The sequence below is a fragment of the Chelonia mydas genome, chromosome 4 (assembly GCF_015237465.2).
Source record: "Chelonia mydas isolate rCheMyd1 chromosome 4, rCheMyd1.pri.v2, whole genome shotgun sequence".
Lineage (NCBI taxonomy): Eukaryota > Metazoa > Chordata > Testudines > Cheloniidae > Chelonia > Chelonia mydas.
Genome location: NC_057852.1, coordinates 28,071,703 through 28,091,749, shown reverse-complemented (window position 1 = coordinate 28,091,749; position 20,047 = coordinate 28,071,703). Strand labels below are relative to the sequence as shown.

The window sequence follows — 20,047 nt, the reverse complement described above, 5'->3', positions numbered from 1 at the left end:
TTGGGAACTCTACTACAAAGGAGAAGGGACTGGTTAACCTGGGGAGGATAAATGGCAAAAGCAGTCCTGCATCAATAGGGGTGAAAGCGGTTGGCTGGGAAAGGACAAGGATGTGTTTTTTGTTTTGAAATATTTTGGTGGCCCAAGAAGGGAAGGATGGATGGGGTTTGTTGGAGGGCCAAATATCAACTCACCAGAGCCTCAAACCACCCAATCACCAAGAGGGAGATTGCTGACATGTGAGGAGTAACACAGTACAGAGAGAAGGGAAACTGACTTGATCTGTACCAGGTAAATGACATCTTTACAGGGAGATACCATCCTACTGCTGTTGTAAGGGACCTGACCAGGTTTCTGACTATTCAGACTGCTGTGAGTTATGCTGGGGAACTAGCCAGACATTCAGCTGGCTCAGGATCGGGGGAGCTCAAAGGCCACCTTTATACATGCACATACTCACAAGCTGTGCTTCTCACCTGTCCCTGAGGATCTGGGATTTTATATGGTATGACCACTGCGTATTCTGCAAATCATAATGCCCTCATTGTTAGCTTGTGCTCTCCCAATCTATTTGTGCATCCACCTATTATCTTTTGTCATATACGCAGACTGCAAGTTCTTTGAGACAGGGACTGTCTTTTCGTGTGTGTGTGTACACACAGTGCCTAACACACTAAAGTTTGGATCCCTGGCTGGAGCCTCTATGTGCTCCTGCAATACAAATAGATAATAATAATGAGATGCATTTTCCCCTCTCAAAAGAGATATATTTTAATAAAGTCAGTAGCCATGTACTATTCTTTTGTTTTCTATTTTTTTTCTAACAGCTGCAACTCAGGTACAATTCAGCACATGCATTTCACTTAGCTGCAAACTTAGGTGGCCTGTCTGAGAGCAAACTAACTATTACCCCATAGTGTGTAATGTTGTGTAAAACTGGATAATTGTACACCTGTCATATAAATGACTAATGGACTCGGTCTGTCTGGTTTACACATAATACACAGAACTTTAAGATGCTGAATAACTGTATCTAAGTTTGTAGAAAAAATATTATATTGTATTATTTGAAAAACAGTGTATGGTTATGTAATTATGCTAAATAAAATGGAAACGTACAAGGGGAAAGATTTAGGGTTGCAAGTTTAACAAGGGAGACAAACCTGCCTCCTTAATGGAATGATTCAGGGAAAACTGCGATGAGAGCTTGTATATTCTTCATCCTCCATGTTTTCCTATGGAATGGGCAATCAGGACAGTTTTATTGAAGTGCCTAATAATGCTATGTCAATGGGACCAAAACAAGACCTGAAAAGTGTTATTGCAAATGGAGGGGTGAGAGAAGTTTGTGCCTCTTTTTGTGCTACTTTAGGATTAATGAAGGCCTAATTTTTTTTCCTGTTTTTTTATTTTAACCTTTTATAAATAGCAGGAATGTCAAGTCTTGTCTCCCTTGCTTTTTCAGAGGTCTTCTTTAGAGAGTGTAGGTAGACGTTAGTCTTTAACTAAAGAGGTGAAGGTGTTAAATGTGTAACCTTCTTTTAGAGAGGCTGCAAGATCTGGTGGATAGATCACCAGGCTGGGAGTCAGGAGATTTGAATTTTCTTTCCAACACTGCTACTGACTTGCTGCATGACCTTAGGCAAGTGTTTTAATCTCTCTGTGCCTTCATTTCCCTTCTCATCCTTTCTCCATAATGTCTATTTAGATTGTAAGTTCTTTGAGGCAGGAACTGTGTCTTATTACTATACATTTGTACAGCTCCTAGCATAACAGGTCCCTCGATCTTGGTTGGTGTCTCCAGGCACTACTGTAATGCATACAATGAATATTAAGAATTTTTAAAAATAAAAAAATTTCCAACTGATTTTACAGCATGAGAGTTAACTGTTGACACACAAAAAATTGTAAAACTTTCAGAAAAAAAATCCGTTCCCATCTCACTTAATCAGATTTTATTTCCTTGGTATCAGGGTTGTCATAAACCTGAGTTTTCCAGTTATCCATATTTCCTGGAAAAACAGGATAGGAAAGACCAGTAGTTCTACAGTAAAAAGCAAGCAGAACCCAGTCCTTGCCTTAAAAAAAAAAAAAAAAAAAAAAAAAAAAAAAAAAACCTCAGAAAACATTTTTGGGCCTTCTACATGCATTTTAAAGAAGCAAAGGGGTACAAACCTGTGGGGGATTTTTTTTGGTCAGTGTTTTCCTCTTTGAAGGTAACTGTTAAGGGATACCCATCACTAGCAGAAGTTTTGGCTCCACTGAAGTCAACAGGAGTTTTGCCAGTAGGGCCAGGATTTCTTTCGTAGATTCTGAAAATAATATAGAGGCCCTGACTAGTAGAGTGTACACAGGACTGCAAGCTGGGAACTCCTGAATTGTACCACTAGCTCCAACACTGGCTCCTTCTGTAGCTTTGGAGAGTCACTTCATCACTCTGCCTTAGTTTTCTCAATTGTAAAATGAGGATAATATTTACCTGCCCCACAAGACTGTTCAGGGTTAATGAGTTAATGATTGCTAAGTACTACTATGTAGATGCATTTTGGCATGTATAGGGCATGCTCTATCTCTTGCTGATGCAACACTTCTGTTGCAGATGTATGGGAAAAATACTGTAGTTATTTCCCTTATAATCATAACAAACCTACAATCTTCTAGCATCCGGTACACGTAAGAAAAGTTAGAGCTAACAGTAACATGGTCTTGTAGGGTACAAAGTGAAACTGCAAGGCAAGCTCTGTGAGCAACTCCTAAAAACTATCAGTTGTTCACAGCAAAGAGTTAAAAGCTCATTAACAGGTCTCAGTTTCATAATTTCCTTGAGAAATAGATTAGTGGGTGATATTTGTACTTTATAAGATTCAATACAAAACTGGAAAGCAAACATTGCCACAGGATGCGCCCTGCTGACATGTAAGAGGGTGACCTTCATGAAGATGATTTGACAAGTAGCCTAAGACTGTCAACACAGGTCATGTTCTAGGATTTTGCTGGTTTTCCACATGATACTGAGAGAGGTTATGCCATTTTCCGTAGTAAATTTAATTTGTACACTGTCTCCAATATGTTATACTTCTTAAGACTCTCTCTCTCTGCTTCAGATCCTAAAATTAATTTCATCTCTTGATCTGTGGAATATTTTTCCATGTCTATAATTATAGGTGTGAAGAATTTCTTATTTCCTGTACTTTGGCTCTTTCTGGCAATGGAGCTGTGCTATATACCCAAAAGAGAGGCAGATGAACACACAGAATTTGTAGCAGAAGCAGGAGGAGCTTAACAAGAAGTGGCATAGTGATGGTGGTCACACGGGGTGTAAAAGGAAGGGAACTGTGCGCCAGAGCACATATCTGAAATTCAGCCGGGAGTCTTGAATTCTATAGAGTAGGTCTAGGGTGACCAAAAGTGAAAGAATGGATGACTTGCGAAATGAGTAATGAGAACCAGTTAATTTCCCATCCAGGTCAGTAGATGAGCTACCAAACAGCTGTTAGACGACAGCCTATGTGAAATGAGTTGGTGGTTTGCGGTGATTAATTAGGCAGGGGTCCATGTCCCCAAAACCACCTCTTACAGTTGATAATATTCACCCTAGCACTCCATAAAGAAGCCAAGGATTAGACGGCACAGAGAGTGAATTGCTCTGTAACCTCAGAGAGGGTCCCGGAAAAGCACTATTGACACCTATTATGGTGTGGGAGGGTGGGGAATTTTTCATTTTCTGTATCTATCTTCTGGAGAGAGTATTTCAAGTTCCATGGCTTTCACTCTGACACCTGCTACAAGGATTATATTTCTTTTAATTTAAGTTTTAAAAGCTAGAAGCTGAGCAAGTATTTCTGACTTTATATAACTTATCAGTACAGCTGGATGTTTCAGACACATTTAAAAATGAAAGCTAAAAGCTTGAGCGAGGAAGACTCAAGACTCCTGGTATGAGTCATGCTAAAGAAAGACGCCTGGCATGAGTTTTGCAGCTCTCTCTATTTCACATAAGCCAGTGCTCTAATTTTTATTTTTCAAATAGGGCTGTCAAACAATTTAAAAAAATCGCAATTAATCGTGAGATTAAAAAAAAACAGTTGCGATTAATCGCAGTTTTAATTGTATCGTTAATAATAGAATACCAATTTAAATTATAAATATTTTTGTAAGTTTTTCTACATTTTCAAATATATTGATTTCAATTACAACAGAACACAAAAAGTGTACATTGCTCACTTTATATTATTATTTTAATTAAAATTTGACTAAAAAAGAAAATAAATAGTATTTTTCAACTCACCTCATACAAGTACTGTGGTGCAATCCCTTTATCATGAAAATGCAGCTTACAAATGTACAATTTTTTTTACATAACTGCACTCAAAAATAAAAATGTAAAATGTTAGTGCCTACAAGTCCACTCAGTCCTACTTCTTGTTCAGCCAATTGCTAAGACGAACAAGGTTGTTTACATTTGCAGGAGATAATGCTGCCCGCTTCTTATTTACAATGTCACCTGAAAGTGAGAACAGGTGTTCGCCTGGCACTGCTGTAGCTGGCGTTGCAAGGTATTTACATGTCAGATATGCTAAATATTCATATACTTCAACTTGTAGGCTCTAACGTAACAATAGCAACCATGAGAATAGTCTGATCCTTTTACAGGCACTTCACCAAGTTGCCTATGCACCCTGCTCTTTCTCCCTTCAGTTTCCAACCTGCCTTTGCTGAGGTTACAGACAACCCGACAACTGTGGAAGCCAACTTGGTTCATTAGTGCATTTTTTAACATTGTTAATTGATTTTACTTTTCCCCACCTTCTTATCCCAACCCGTCTGATCTCCATGGATCAGGAGGAAGGAGACACACCCAAGAACTGAGTGAATTATCCTTCTGAAGGCTAGCTTCAGAGGGACAACGTAAGCCTAACCAAAGTTTGGTGTGAATTCATCTAACGTATTGATTCTCATTTCATAACACTGGAGATACTGACACACTGTATCTGCTAACCTGTAGGAGGTTACTCAGAGAAGATAATATAGCCTACTGAATGTTCTACCTTTTCCAAGACCCCGCTTTAAGGAGGGTCTGGAGACAGTTGTGTCAAGGGGAGGTTTTGGTTGTGTGATCACTGAGGATGGGGAAGGGGATAAAAGGCCCAGAGCTGATGCACAGACACAGGGGCTTCCCATGGATATCCCTGTGCCTCAGTATCTGCTGGATTCTAGAGCAGAACCATAGCCCATGCCATAGTGATGCCAGCTGTCCCCGCTCCACTCCGGCACACATACATACTCTTGTGAGGAGATCATTAGTTTTCCTTCATTTCCCACAGACCCCCAATCCCTGCCGGTATTCCCTGAATGTGGTGCTAGATATTACTGTGGTATCTCCAGGTGAATTCTCGCTTGCACAAGGTCATACAAGTAGTCTATGGCAAAGCAAAGTGCAGAACCCAGATTTTCTAGCTTCAAGTTCCCCGTACAACCATTAGAACATACTTGTTCAGGAGTATGTATACATCTTAATGGATCATTGCCATGGGGAATGTTGATGAGTAACTCTTGCATTTCTGCAAACCTTCATCTAGCGAAGCAAAACCAATAGTGAAATGATCTAACAGAAACACACCAGTGACTCCACATTTCTTGTTTGCTGCCTGTCTGCCTTTTGTTAGGCAACCTATGATGCCTGGAATTTTATACATATGATAGATTTCAGAGTAGCAGCCGTGTTAGTCTGTATTCGCAAAAAGAGAAGGAGGACTTGTGGCACCTTAAAGACTAACCAATTTATTTGAGCATAAGCTTTCGTGAGCTACAGCTCACTTCATCGGATGCAAGTGAGCTGTACCTCACGAACGCTTATGCTCAAATAAATTGGTTAGTCCCTATACATATGATAATTTGTCTATTTTTGACTTCGAAAGCTACTAAAAGAAACTGAAAAAAGTGTGCAGTAGCACAATATGTAACTTAATACCGTTGATTGCTAGAGTTAATGGTGGAAGATCACTTTTAGGTTCTAGTCTATTCTTAGATAGCTCTCTGCACTGGCCAGGGAAATCATCTTTGCTCCTTTCTAGCATAAGCTATATTTAACATGGTTTTCCTGGGCAGTGCAGGCAGGGTCTACATGTTACATTCAAATCCAGGAGGGCAGCAGAAAAGAGTCTAGGACTTGCTGTGTAGAGAAAGCATTGTGAGACAGAATTGGCAGGAGGATAGGTTTGGTGGTTTGAATTGACTAGGTGTAGAAATGTAGGGAGGTTAATTATAAGCTAAAAATAATTACAGGTTAGAAGCATTAAATAACTGGATGAGGGTATGGGTATTTAGTGTTAGTAGTATAGATCAGACAAAACGGTAGGTCTGAGTGAGAATATCATTTGGGCTAATTGGCTAGAGGTAGGTAGGTAGAGGTGTGTGTGAGAGAGAGACACACCACTCATCTCCCCATTTTCTCTCTTTAGATTGTTAGCTTTTTGGGGCAGGGACCTGCCTTATAACGGTCTATACCTGTAAAGCACTAGTACATTTATAAGCATTATAGAAATAAACAATAATGCAATTGTTTTTAAACTGCAGGACAGCACTGAATGGTTTACACACAGTGTACAGGAAACTTTAATTCCTCAAAAGCTCTCTGAAAACAAATAACCCGTTCTTTGATCAAAACTTTTGGCAGTCTCAGTTGTTCTTTCATCTCTGCATGTGAGAGGGAGACTGGAACTATATATATATATATATATATATATATATATATATATATATATATATATATATATATATATATATATATATAAATAAAATCTCATCAGAACTAACAAAGCTTCCTTCCACTCGACTTTGTAGTTATCCCTGCTTGCTGCCTTGATGTTAGGAGAATTACATAAAGCAGATCTCCTCAAAGCCAATAACAAGTACTTAAAAGGGACACTGTCAAGGCTGCTTGCTCCAAAATTTGACCTACTTTCCCTCCTTCTCTGTATTTGTAAAATGCATTTAATTCTCCCTCTGTGTTTTTTCTCAAACAAATGTTTCAATGTTCTTTTAAAGACTCAGCACTGACAAGCAACCCCATAGGAACAGTATGTGCCTATCTAAGGGAGAGGAAGGAATATCAGAAAGGAAACAAGGTTCAGTTTCAGGCTTTCAATAAAGAGGCCAGATTGCCCCCCCAAGATCCATTTTCAGAAGTTACTCCTCCATCCCATCAGGCACAGCTTTCACTCTTTGGTTTTGGAGAAGCATTAAAACTCTTCATCCACCAAGAACAAATGGCACATTAATTTTTCCGTAGCACCTCTCCATAGATTGTCCAACCAGGAGTTCTGTGCAGATGGCTCTGCCTTCATGTAGATCCCCTGGGAACTGCACATTCTGGGGCGCAGTGCCCCTCTTCTTTCCACTGGAGGGGTAGGGGGGAAACGGAACCCTTCCTATGCCAATGGAAAGATGTGGGAACTCCTCTCCTCAGGGCCCCTTTCTCTGGGCTTTTCCCACAGGAGTGAGCAACAAAGTTTTATTTTTTAAATGATGAAAATCCCTTGACAATTTCCTTCTAGAGCACCATGACTGCTTTCCCTCTAAAACACAGGGAGCCTGATTCACTTCGTGCCATGCAAGAAAACCTCTAAGCATAAATTGCAAACTCACCAAGTTGCACAGGGTTCATTGGTTTCAAACTAGAATAGATATATGTAGGAATATATGTAGATGTCAGTAGGAAGGGGCTTGATTTTGTATAACGGGCCTGTACAGTCCTTATTTGGGATGACTTGCAGATCTTACTCATAGCTTCACTTCTCATGAGTGATGAGGGAACCCTGTAATCACAGTTTCTGGAGTTCACTTGCCATTACATGGAATTAGCTAGGAAAGTCACCAAAATTCAATCTGAAGATTAATACATGTAATACTCCTTTAGATTATTAAGTTGAATTAAAGAGGTGCTACAACTTTCTAATACTGATTCCTTTTACCAAACGGGTAACAGCTATCTTTGTTTCAAATATAAGGAAAAAGAACCACTTTGTCTGTGCATGATACACTTACAAATATTTGATTGCATATTCTGTCTTCGTTACACCTTAGAACTCACTGTGAGAGAAAATAGTTTCCCAATATGAACAATTATGACCATAAGGGAAAACATTTGTATCAAATATTTATTGTGATGAACACAAAGTATTTGTCCTTAACTTAATATCCTACTGGTATATATAAACACAGAGCCCGTAAAGGCTATGATAACACATATAAAATAAGTTGTGGCAGGATGGATGTGATAAATAAGCCCTGTAGTAGTCTAGTCTAATTTAATCAAAGATACTAATCTTGATTTACATGACATTTTATTACACATTATTCATTGCTCTTCCCTGAGTACACAGGCAAGACTGTTACTATCTATGGGAAAACAGCTACACTTGGTATACAGAACACACCACTGCCTACTGTAGATTTTACCAGTGCCAATTTTGCTCAACAAAAGAGCAACACAAAACTGTTAATAAAGACTCTCTATATTGAACAAATGCTGCAGACAATGCAAAACGTAGGGGCAGTTATACAGTACTTGACAGCATGGAACCATTTTGGTGTCCTAATTATTTTTCAAGCAGTAATGTACGGGAAACAAAGGTGACATGAATAGTCACACAGAGTCTATTCATATGAAATAAATCATCCATGGAGTGAGCTTTCTGATCACATTTGACCCTGAAATGCAATTTGACAAATAAGTAACATAATAGAAAGCTCAACAGTTTCTTGCTGAAGTTTCCACTGGGAAGCAGCTGTTCAGTTGATCAGTCAGCCTATAGAAAAGCCTAAACAAGGGAATGAAATGTTATCATCCTCAAGCAGCAGATGTCTGTAAATGCAACTGCCAGATTGGCAAATCTGATTAACTTCATGGAGTTCACATATAAAGCAATGTACAGCAACATAAAATGTAAAATTCCAAACTAGCGTGAGAAACAAATGTAATGAAGAAACTACTAATACAATCGAACTGAACAGACATTAGTCAGAATACCAGACAGTTTAGTGAAGGTGACATAAACCACAAAGAAAACTACATTCCTGATATAAGCAATAAGGTACAGTAACTCAAGCTAGTAAAATGCTTTCATGTTTTCATTTCACTTGCCATCTGCAGACATCCATAGCCTTCTAGTTATTCTGCATGAATAATTTCTATAATATAAACACATTCCCAAGGACTCTGCTTCTTCACTATACTCTTCATGCAAGTTTAAGTAGCTTATTCTCTCTTGATATATACTCATAGGATCTACAAACACTAGCAGGAGTCACTGCACTTATCAATAGGGAGCCCAGGCCCCTAGCTATATCTAATCTCATGGGAAAAAAATGTTGTTAAACTAGTAGAATTACATTTTCCATACTGATCAAAATATTTAGATTGAAGAAAGATGGGACTACATTTTCAAAACATTGCACCTGATTCAGTTGTGCAAATCCTCTCACTATGTACATAATTTGCAACTGAACTCACAATTACATTTCAGCTCAATAACATTTGGGCATGCGAAACCTATTGTGCCCACAAAAAAATGAAAAAGATATGTGCATGGTCCTGGTACCATGGCCATCCATTTAAGAATGTAACAGCATTTGCAACATAGTTAGGGCATACCTTTCATCCACATATGTAGTCTCCTCTTTAACTTATATCTTTTGTTGTTTGAGGCTTGGAGAGAAGTACATGTTCCCTTCCTACTCCTCCAATGTGGTCCAAAGGTGAGCACAATTTAAAATAATTCTAGTTTTGTGGCTATTCAAGTCTCAAATTGCATGCTTAGTATATGCTCTTAGAAAATCTTACCCATTATGTTAAAGAGAAAAAACCTCCTTTAGTCTCATGTCCAGAAATATTATAATATTGAAATGGTATTTTTTTTTTAACCAGTCTGTCACAGAAGCAGAGTACAGTTGTCACACCTATGATACATTTCAACTGTCCCATAAAATCAGACTAATCGGTGCAAGGAACATAAAGCGGGGGGGGGGAGGAAAACTCACAGTTTATAACTGTATGACACAGTAAAAAACAAAACAAAAAACCCCCCAAACCACCATCAACAACAAAAAATGTTACATTTCCACACTTACGGCTATCATAGCATATATTGCCCAGGGCACGTCCTGTCTGAAGCAACACTTCCTGGTCTTTGCAGTTTAAGAGCTGCACCAGTGGAGGGATCAACCCAGCATCCACACATGAGTTCCGCATAAATTCTGCAAACAACAGAGAGATATTTAATTAAAGTCGAGTTATATTGGTTTGATCTTTTCTAGTTAACACAAAAATTCATCTTTGGCAAAAGGTTTTCCTTTCCAGATTCCCATCTTATGCAGGCACTGTAGCTTCCTCACTTTATGAGAATAAATGTATGTCTGGCAAAACAATCTAGTTATCAAAAAAGATTCCAGACAAGATGGTCAGATTCAGAATTCTGGCTACGCTTTTTCCATTGCTCATTGATTCATCAGAAATCAAGAGTGTTTTAATTGACTTTCATGGAAACTAATTTAACATTCTCCAAATAATCACTGAGCATGTTTTGAGAGTAATAAATACAAGGAGAAAAGAACAGACTATTGGCAACATTTGTTCTCCACATTTGCAAATTAAACAAAATGTTAACTCCTCTATTAAGCAGATTTAAGACTGCAGCATTCCTCCTCCAAAATGAACAGCCTTATCTGTTTTACTAGATTATCTAAATTAAATATAAGCAGAAATGGAAGCTAAATTTCCAATTACCTGAAAAACAGTTGCTACAAAGGATAAACGCAGGGAACTAACACTGAGTAGCAAGCTGGGTACTGGATATCTCTACAGTAGGGGGGGAATTAGAGAAGTTTAAGAGGCCAAAGTAACTTTTCACAGTCCATATGGCCCCACAGTGGGGGGAAAACCAGATGATCCAACCAGTGGCAGATTCTCTTACCCCTATACTCCTCCTCCTGCCATGTACCCTGCTCACAGGGGGCCAGGCTATAATCTTACTTACAACAGTGTCAATCAGGAGTAATTCCACTGGAGCCAACGGAATTACACTGATGTCCATGAGGTAAGAATTGGTCCTGGGGTGTGCATCCTGTGCAACCCAACTCCTATTTGCAGGGCTCCTGCAAATTCAGTCCCTTTCCTTGTACATCAGAACTACAAGGGTTCTGCTTCCAGGCAGAATTCCCTGGCTAGCCTGGGGTCCGGATTTACCTATAAACAACTGAGAAATGTAAGCACCAGCTATCCATGTTTACTAATCTTGCAATATTTTTTTTTCCTATGAAAATGACATTAGCACAGATTTAACCTGTCCGTATGTCCTTACAGACTTTGACTGTCATGTGTCGATAAACAGATGAAAACAGACTTGTATAGGTCAGGTGGAAGCCCAATGGCCAGCACAAAAAAACCCTAAAACACAATCTGGCAAAGCTGTAAATAAATGCTATGCTAAGGAGTCTAATGTCAGCACAGTGCACTGTCATGTACAAGATCCGAGATCACATCCGTCAGTCCCTTACATTTATCTATCTTTTCTTGCTTTTGCTATTTCTCATGCCATTTTAATTCACTTCTCTCTTTTCCTCCTTCAGTCTCCCACGTTCGTTTTCATCCCAGTTTTTCTTTATTGGATCTATTGTTTTCTTTCCCCTTCCTCTGCTTCGCCCTTTGGTAGATCCTCCCTCTCTCTTCTTCTCCCTTCCATTACATACCCCATCCTCTCTCCTCCTCAACTTCTCCCCCCGCATCTGTTTTACCTCCACAAAACCAATTGCTGTCTCCTCTCCACTGAAGGGAAGGTTTTCTCTCTTAGTTTCACACATTGTGTTTGGGGGTGGGAGGAATAGTATTTCATTCTTCACCCTTCCTACGGAAGAGGAGTAGATTTCACTGTCACTCCCCACTCATGTGAGAAGGGAAGACAAACAGAATTCATGGCCCCCTAGTTGTAGTGAGGAATAGACTTCACTTCAACTCAACAAATGTAGTGAGGAGTGGGTGGAAGGAGCTGCTGGCAGCAGTGCTGTGATGCAGGGAGCAGTACTACTGGTGTGCAACCCCACTAGAAGATGAAGCAGGTCCCCTGGAGGCCTTGAATCACATTAAAATACCTAACAGAACATAGCTGCCGTGTTAAATAGTTGACCAGAGACTGAGGCCTCTTACATTGACCTAATTATGTTGGCATACACGTTAAAGTCTTGTCCCCCTGAAATTGGCTGTCTTGTCTATTTCACGGCTCCATGTGGGCTGCCCCAGTTCCTAGCCAGGCTGCTGCCCAGAGGCTCCCTACGCAAGGAGGCGAGAAGCCCCAGGAGCCAGCCACCCCTTCCTGCCAGGGAGCTGCGAGCCCCCACCCTGCCCCTCTTCAGGTGGTGGAAGTGCTCCTAGTGAGGACACACATCGCTGACAGGAGGAGGATAGTGTGGACATCAACAGTGGTTAACATAGGTCAACTTACGTTTGTAATGTTAACGTGCCCTGACTATGAAGATCCCAGCAGTTGAAGCCAAACAGGTCGGCTTTATAGTTTGTTTCTTTTAGGGAGGTAACGGAGTAAGCTTATTGTGCAATCCCCAATTCCACAAACCTTTCTGAAAAAATATTTTCAGTAAATTCCATCTTGAGGTAAAGCACAGCCGTTGTGAAATCCATGAGGAGCGCACACATGCACCCCTTTGAAACACTGATTTTACGATTGCAGAGGAGGAGACCAAAAGCTCATTCTGGAGCTTTCATACCACAGTTGACAATGTGACTTGACTGTTGAAGAGGAAGAAAGTGCTAGTGGTTATTTATTATTTGTATTACCACAGCCTCTAGGAGCGCTAGTCATTGACCAGGACTCCACTGTGCTAGGCGCTGCACAAACACAAGACAAAAAGATGGTCCCTACCCCACAGAACTTAGAATCTAATATAAGACAAGAGACCACAGATGGATACAGACAGGTAGATGGAGAAGTACAAGGAAACAATGAGATAATATTGGTCAGCATGATATGCAGTGATATCGGCACACCAGCATCTGAACTGCTGTCAAGTTTTTTGTAGGTAACAAAGCAAAGGAGAGTTTTAAGGAGGGATTTGAAGGAGGATAACAAGGTAGCTTTGTGGATGTTTACAGGGACTTCTCCCCAATGCGTGGGGTAACGTAAGAGGGGTATGAAAGTTCTTGATTGAAAATTTAACAAATGGCTGGCAACATAGGTTGATCAAAGGTGAGCTTTGACTATTCAATAGCAAATGAGAGACGATACGTAGGATGGAGGCGGAGTCTGAAGGTCCTTAAAAGTGAAGACAAGCAGCTTATGTTTGATAGGAGAGGGGTGATGTGGTCAAAGTGATGGTCTAAGAGAACAGTTTCTGAAGCAGCATTCTGACTGGATATGAGTGAAGAAAGACTGTGAGATGATGACAGCCTGGATAAGAGTTTTAGCTGCGTGGAAGAACAGGAGAGGCGATATTTTCAAGATATTATGCAGAATGAAACGGCAAGGACTTAGACGCAGCCTGGATGCGAGGACCTAAAGAGAGGTACAAGTCAGAGATGACACCTGGGTTATGAGCCTGCGTCTCAGGCAGGATGGCAGTGTTGTCCATAGTGATAGAGAAAGCAGGTGGTAGCCGGGCTTGGTGGGAAAGATTAAGAGCTCTATTTTATCCAAGCTGAGCTTGAGCTCATGGCAAGACATCCACAACAAGATGTCAGACAGACAGGCTGAGATTTTAGCTTGGGCAGGAGACAGATGTGGCAGAGAGAGGCAGATCTGTGAGACGTCAGCATAGAGTTGGAGGCTGAATTTGTGTTCGCAGATGAGACTACCCAGGGATAAGGTGCAGAGGGAGAAGAGTAGGGGGCTGTAGCAAGACAAGGACTCACTGGTGCGGCACCTTCTGCTGGTTGTCCAGGGAATTAGCTCTCCAGCGTATGGAGCACCCTCTGCAGGCTAGTGTCTCACCTGCCGCCGGTCCCGTGTCCCTCCTGGACCCTGGTGTCCTTTACCTTGGGGTTCTGCCCCAGCAGTACCCCCTCACTCTGGGTCTCTCCTCCCAGGGGAACCCCCAACCCACTAAACCCACCTTGCCTCAGTGGCTACTGCCAGTCATCAGCTAGCCCCCGCTCACTGGGGCAGACTGCAGTATAATGGCCACTCATCGTTGGCAAGGGGTTAGCACCAGCTGCCTTTGCCTATTCCCAGGCTGCCCCTCTGCAGCCCCAGTACCTTTCTGCGCCTTTAACAAGGCCTGCAGCTTGGGTGTTTACCAGGCTGGAGCTTCCGGCTCCCTTTGCCCTTCCCCAGCACTGCTCCACTTAAGGTACATCGCTCTCGGGCAGCCAGCCGTTCTCCCTTGAGGGCAGGAGTGAGACTCCTCCAGCTTCTGGCCCACAGCCCTCTTATCAGGACCTGCCAGGCCTGATTAAGAAAGCCACACCTGTGGTCAGCTATATAGTCAGCTTCCCCCAGTGGTTCTTAATCCCTTTTCCCACCTTTTCCCAGCCGCAGCCCTCTCCAGGGCTGCTTTTACTATTGGCTCTCCTAGGGCTGTTTTAACCCATTCAAGATGACCACCCTGCCACAGGGGCCATGGGTAGAGTCTTGTGGAACCTTCACAGAAAGCTGGAGGGGGCGTTGAGGAGGATCCTCCAAAGGACACACTGAAGGAGCAATTAGAGAGATAACGTAACAGAGTCCTGGAAGCAAAGCGGGGACAAGATCTCAAGAAGAGCATGGCTGATGGCATCAAAGGCAGCTGACAGGTCAAGGAGGGTGAAGACTGAGTTCTGGGTGTTGGCTAGAAAGAGGTCATTGGAGACTTTGGCGAGAGCGGTTTCAGTTGAGTGCATGGGATGTAAGCAAACTGGAGAGGGTCTAGGACTAGAGGAGAGGACTCCAGACAGTGAATGTAAACACTGCCTTCAATGAGCTTAGAGAAGAAAGGGAGAAAGGAGATGGAACTGTAATTGTAGAGGCAAGTGAGGTCAAGGGTAGAGTTTTTTTTAAGATGGGAGAACTAAAGCATGCTCGCATTTTGAGGAAAAAGAGCCAGAGGAGAATAAGAAGGTAAGGAGAACAGTAAGGAATTGGATGTGAGTGGCATGAGGAAGATCAAGAAATGGGATGGGCTCAGTGGAGTGTTTAGAGGAGAAAAGCAGATAAGAAACTTGGGTGTCTGTGACAGAGAAGAAAGAGGAGAGAGTTGTAGGATGGGAAGGGGGAAAGGAAGGCAAATTGAGGGAGGGGGGAGTTCATACTGTATTTTGTCAATTATTTCACTGACTATAAATTTTTCAGTTAACATATTAAAGGCAGAAAAGGTATGCAATAGGGTTTGGTGGATTTATCTATATGGTTTGGAACATTTTTATTTTGGGAAATAATTTTGCAATATAGTTAGATTGCTATATGCAGATTTTTGGAGGCTTAAACTATTTACAGATTAGGTAATATATAAATAATTTTTCAATCTCTCAAGGTACAAAATACTTTACCTGTTTGCCTTTTTTTAAATGCGGTCTCTGAACCTTCAGATGTCATATTAACTCAAAGCAGCAGAAATAACAGGAATTACTGTTGTGGAGTTTAAAAGGATGGTGTATACAGATTGTGACAAACTGGGGAAATGTTTGTATTATTTTTATGAGTATTATGTATGACTCAATTTCCTTGTTCAATTTCGTATTGCTGCCTACCTGAATGCATAGCATTAACTCAAAGGAGGCTGTAAAGGGATTGTTTGAGAACCCAGAAAAGGTAAAACAGTGACAGATAAAAGAGCTTCTCAGGTACCCAGCTTCAAAGGAGTTAAGATAACAATGACTGGGCCATCAGTTGGGGAAAGAAGTTACTTACCTGGCTCCAGCCAAGCTAGAATATTCTACTACTCCCAAGGCTAAGCCTAGGATCACAGGGTACCACACAGCTCAAAGACCCTAGAAAAGGGGAGAGTTTTTTTTGTGTGAGCTGAGAGATACTGACCAGGATGCATCAGTGAAAAGGCTGACAATGCTTCAGTACAGGTTGTTTCTGCATGCCAGAGAGGTAAGTTCGCCAAGATGATGAGAAACTTATCAAGATGTAAGTAATACGCATGTGAGTAGGCCTTTCATTGTGTTTGGGGGGGTTTGTTTGTTTTGCTCTACCTGCTTGGCAGGTTTGGGTGATGAATAAATCATGCTTTGTTTTGAAGAAGCTGTATCACTGCAAACACAAGCTGTCACAGACTCTAAGAGAAAAAGGGCTTGCAGGTTCCAAATGCAAAGAGTCATGGTTTCCTGGTCTAAGAGTGGGTGAATTGCAGAATTCAACCCCAGGAGAGATAAAGGCCCAAGGCCTGATACCTGTCGAAGTGCATTCAGTGAGACCCTGAGAAGGGGCAGCAGTAACTGTGACACAGATTATTTCTGGTATATATCCAGATAACAACAGCATGCTTAGAATATTAGATCTAACTGACAGCTTTAATAAAATAAATTGGGACAATTTGATTGTATAGAGCACATTTTTTCTAAATGGAATTTTAACTGAGCGGAAAAGAAGTTAAATGTTTGGGATTACCACAGAAAATGTAACAATTTGGTCAAACTTGCTATGGATCCTGACGTTAATCAAATACAGTAAAGAGTGACTTGGAGAGAGCCAGATTTATTTCTCTTCCAAAGTATGAACATTAACAGAATGCGAACCGTTACAATTCAAATTGGGCAAAATGAGCAAATCAACAACCTGTCTCCACACAAGAAACCAGTTCATCAGATTGTTAATTCCCCACCTGAGCTCTAGAAAAAGCTAGATCTGAAAGAGCCTATGATCTACTAGAAGTCCTCTTCTAGCCTCACACATCAGATTCGGTCACGGGGGAGCTATGCAGGAACTGGGACTGCTGACTCCTTCAGTACCTGGATTAAATGTATCCAGACAGGGCCACTGTCAATCTTTACCTATTCCCCTGGTCCCACTGCCATCCAGGATCCACCTAAGAGGGCAGAGGATGGACTATGTTGAGTCAGCTCCCTTCAGCAACTTCCCTTCCAAAGGAAAAATAGAAGAGGGAGATGGACTCACAATCCAGTGTCTTCCGAAAGAGGAATCTGCGTGAGAGATCTGCAGAAAGGATGGGATGATTTGCAGTTGATAGTGTCCCACCAGTGAACCTCCTTGGATGGGAGTGGAGCAATTTTCAGGGGTTGAGGGGGGTCAATTGCGTCTCCTTTACTATTCCTTCTAGAGAGTCCTGGTAGTGGCTCCTGCCTGCAGACCTCCAGCACTCACTCCACTTCCTCCCCAGCTGAGGGAGTCCACAGGGTTACACAGAGCAAGGTGCCTTGTCCATCCAGATGCATATATTTGTATATATTTATATATTTTATAAATATATTTATATTTGTATATATTTATATATTTAAATAAATAACAATACAAAATTCTATAATGACCTGGCTAAATAATGTGCTTGTTTGTAGATCTGTCACTTCTTGCATCACCTTGGATCCAAAAAATCATTATAAAAAGTTTCCCATCCCTACAGTACAAATCGAACAGCACTGAGTTGAAGTGGAGCTGAAAGAATGTGGAGGGGCTTACAGGGGCCCTCTGCTCCGGATCAATTTCACCCATGTTGGAATGGTTAGGGTCCATGAATTATTCTTTATAAAGAAAAAATAATTTCAGAAGAATTTCTAGATTATTTTTCAAATATATGTATGTTGTATGGCACCTACCACAAAGATCCCTGATCCTGAGTGAGGGCCTTTGGCTGCTACTGTAACACAAATAATTATCTCTATTTTCAGAGTGACTGATCCTACTATTTTGTCACAGGACTTGAAAGGGGTAATAATGTTGTCACTGGTCCCAGCCCTAAGAGGTCATTCGTATGTTCATTTACCACACTTGTACAATCTATTGCGGTAACTGTGTACACAAACATTTCTGTACATGCATTTCTGAAAATCTTAAAGCCTTAATATTTTTTTGCCTATTAAAAATACACAATAGATTTTTAAAAATTACATATAACACAAAAGTAAAGACTGAAAACTCCTGAAAACAAATGCTGTTCTGATGGATTAGCAAGGGGATAAATGCACTCTAAACAAATCTAGTGGCAACAAAATATTGACAAGACAAAAACAGAAAGGGTGAAAGAGAGACAGATGAAAAATCTCTAATCTACAAAATGAAAACATAAATGAAATAAAACATACTGACAAGTGAGGTGCAAAACTGAAGATGTTCCAGCAGAAAAGTTCTTGCGGAAAACCTCACCATTTTTGGCTACTTCTGCTATGATGTTAGCTACTTTTGCCGTGCAGGAAGACTGTGGAGTCAACAGACTTGCAAACACCTGAAGAATCCCACTTTTTTGGATTTTTTCACTTGTCTCGGTATCTGAAAAACACATCAAAACAAAAAAATCACTTGCATAATAAATTACAGCCTCTTTTTTAAAAAAGAGGGGAGAGTAAATTTTGAAAATGTGCACGCATAAAAATTTAACTTAAATCTAGACCTTGCTTAAAGGTAAGTCTCATGGCAACTACCGTGCTATATACAAGGCAGAGCTTGATGTTTTAGTGTTCATCTAACAGTGTTTATCTAACACAACGTTTCAAAGCACTTTATATCAGTTAATCCTTACAAAGCAACTATGTGGTAACTAAAAATGTAGGATTACCCTCATTTTACAAACAGATGGGGAAACTAACGCAGAGAGCGATAAGAAAATCTTGATGAAAGTTTAGGGGACAAAAAGGTCTGTGGTAGTTCAACACCAACAGGCAAGTCTAGACTACTGGTTAAGTCGATCTAGTTTACGTCGCTATAGGGTGTGAAAAAGACACCTCCTGGAGCAACACAAGTTACAGTGACCCAAGCACTGTCCACACCAGCACTATGTTGACAGCAGATGCTCTCCCGCTGACATAGCTTCTGCCTCCCGCAGAGGTGGAGTGATTATGCTGATGGGAGAGCTCTCTCTCATTTTCACACTGATGTAGCACTTCTAGTGTAGACTGCTCTATGTAACAATAAACAGGTGGTACACTGAGCTGACCAATCATGGGGCAGGTCCACTTAGTACAGAAATATAGGTGGAGGAGACACATTCCTCTTGGGGCAGCAGAAAGCTATGTAGTCAGTGCACATGTCTGAAAGTGTGGGGTAAGGAGACAGAGAATTATGCTGACGTTGGTCTTCTCTCCCACTCTCCATACACATTGGTGTGCTGAGAATTACTGTGCTAAGGCAGCAGTAACTCCTCTTCAGCCCCAGTGGCAGGGACAGAAGAAATGAAATTGGGTTCTCTATGCTGAGTTGGGGATAGGGTGACCAGATGTCCCCATTTTATAGGGACAGTCCTGATATTTGGGGCTCCTATTACCCCCCACCCCCATCCCTATTTTTCACACTTGCTGTCTGGTCAGCCTAGTTGGGGATCAAGTGTTTCAAGGAGGACTCTCTTCCCCTTCCTTCCAGTTGTCGAGGGACATCTGTATACTGACAAGGACCACCTTCCATCCTTGGATAATAACCTATTGAAAAACAGTGGTAATTCTCATAGGGATTAAAGCAAGAGGTACTACATACTAAGTATGTGGGTTTTTTTCCTACTGTCAAATGTTTTTACATTTCAGATTAACATGAGTGCCATACACATATGATTAGATGGCAACTGTTATTTTGTCATTTTATAAATGCAATGGGACTTCTGTTGTATTTTATCATTCATGCTAAAAGTTACTGCATTCTTTAAGAACGTCAGATGAGATGCAGTAATTGATGTTCTTGTGCAAAGCAGAACAAATCCATCTGAACTCAATCTGCTGTTTTAAATCTCCCCCTCTCTCATGGGTGTCTTGCAAATACTACAAGATATGAAACCACAGGTGCCAGCTTCCAACTTTCCCACGGGGGTGCTCAACTCCTGCTCAGCCCCAGGCCCTGCCCCCACTCCACTCCTTCCTCCAAGCCCCCACCTCCACCCCGCCTCTTCCCACCCAGTTCCACCC

At 41.2% G+C, this 20,047-nt stretch overlaps 1 protein-coding gene across 16 annotated transcripts in view; it reads right to left on the bottom strand.

Moving 5' to 3' along the window:
* Window positions 1-20,047, bottom strand: part of RAP1GDS1 (Rap1 GTPase-GDP dissociation stimulator 1) — a 154,478-nt gene that overhangs the window by 50,839 nt on the left and 83,592 nt on the right. For 14 of the 16 annotated variants that reach the window (XM_037896942.2, XM_043545193.1, XM_043545199.1 and 11 more), the window contains 2 exons: window positions 18,306-18,428; window positions 10,132-10,257 (listed from right to left, as the gene is read on the bottom strand). In XM_037896942.2, the coding sequence (XP_037752870.1) occupies window positions 10,132-10,257; window positions 18,306-18,428 (249 nt within the window). Of the gene's footprint in view, window positions 1-10,131; window positions 10,258-18,244; window positions 18,429-20,047 lie in introns of those variants that run through there. The other 2 variants (XM_037896944.1, XM_037896943.2) reach the window with 2 other exon arrangements.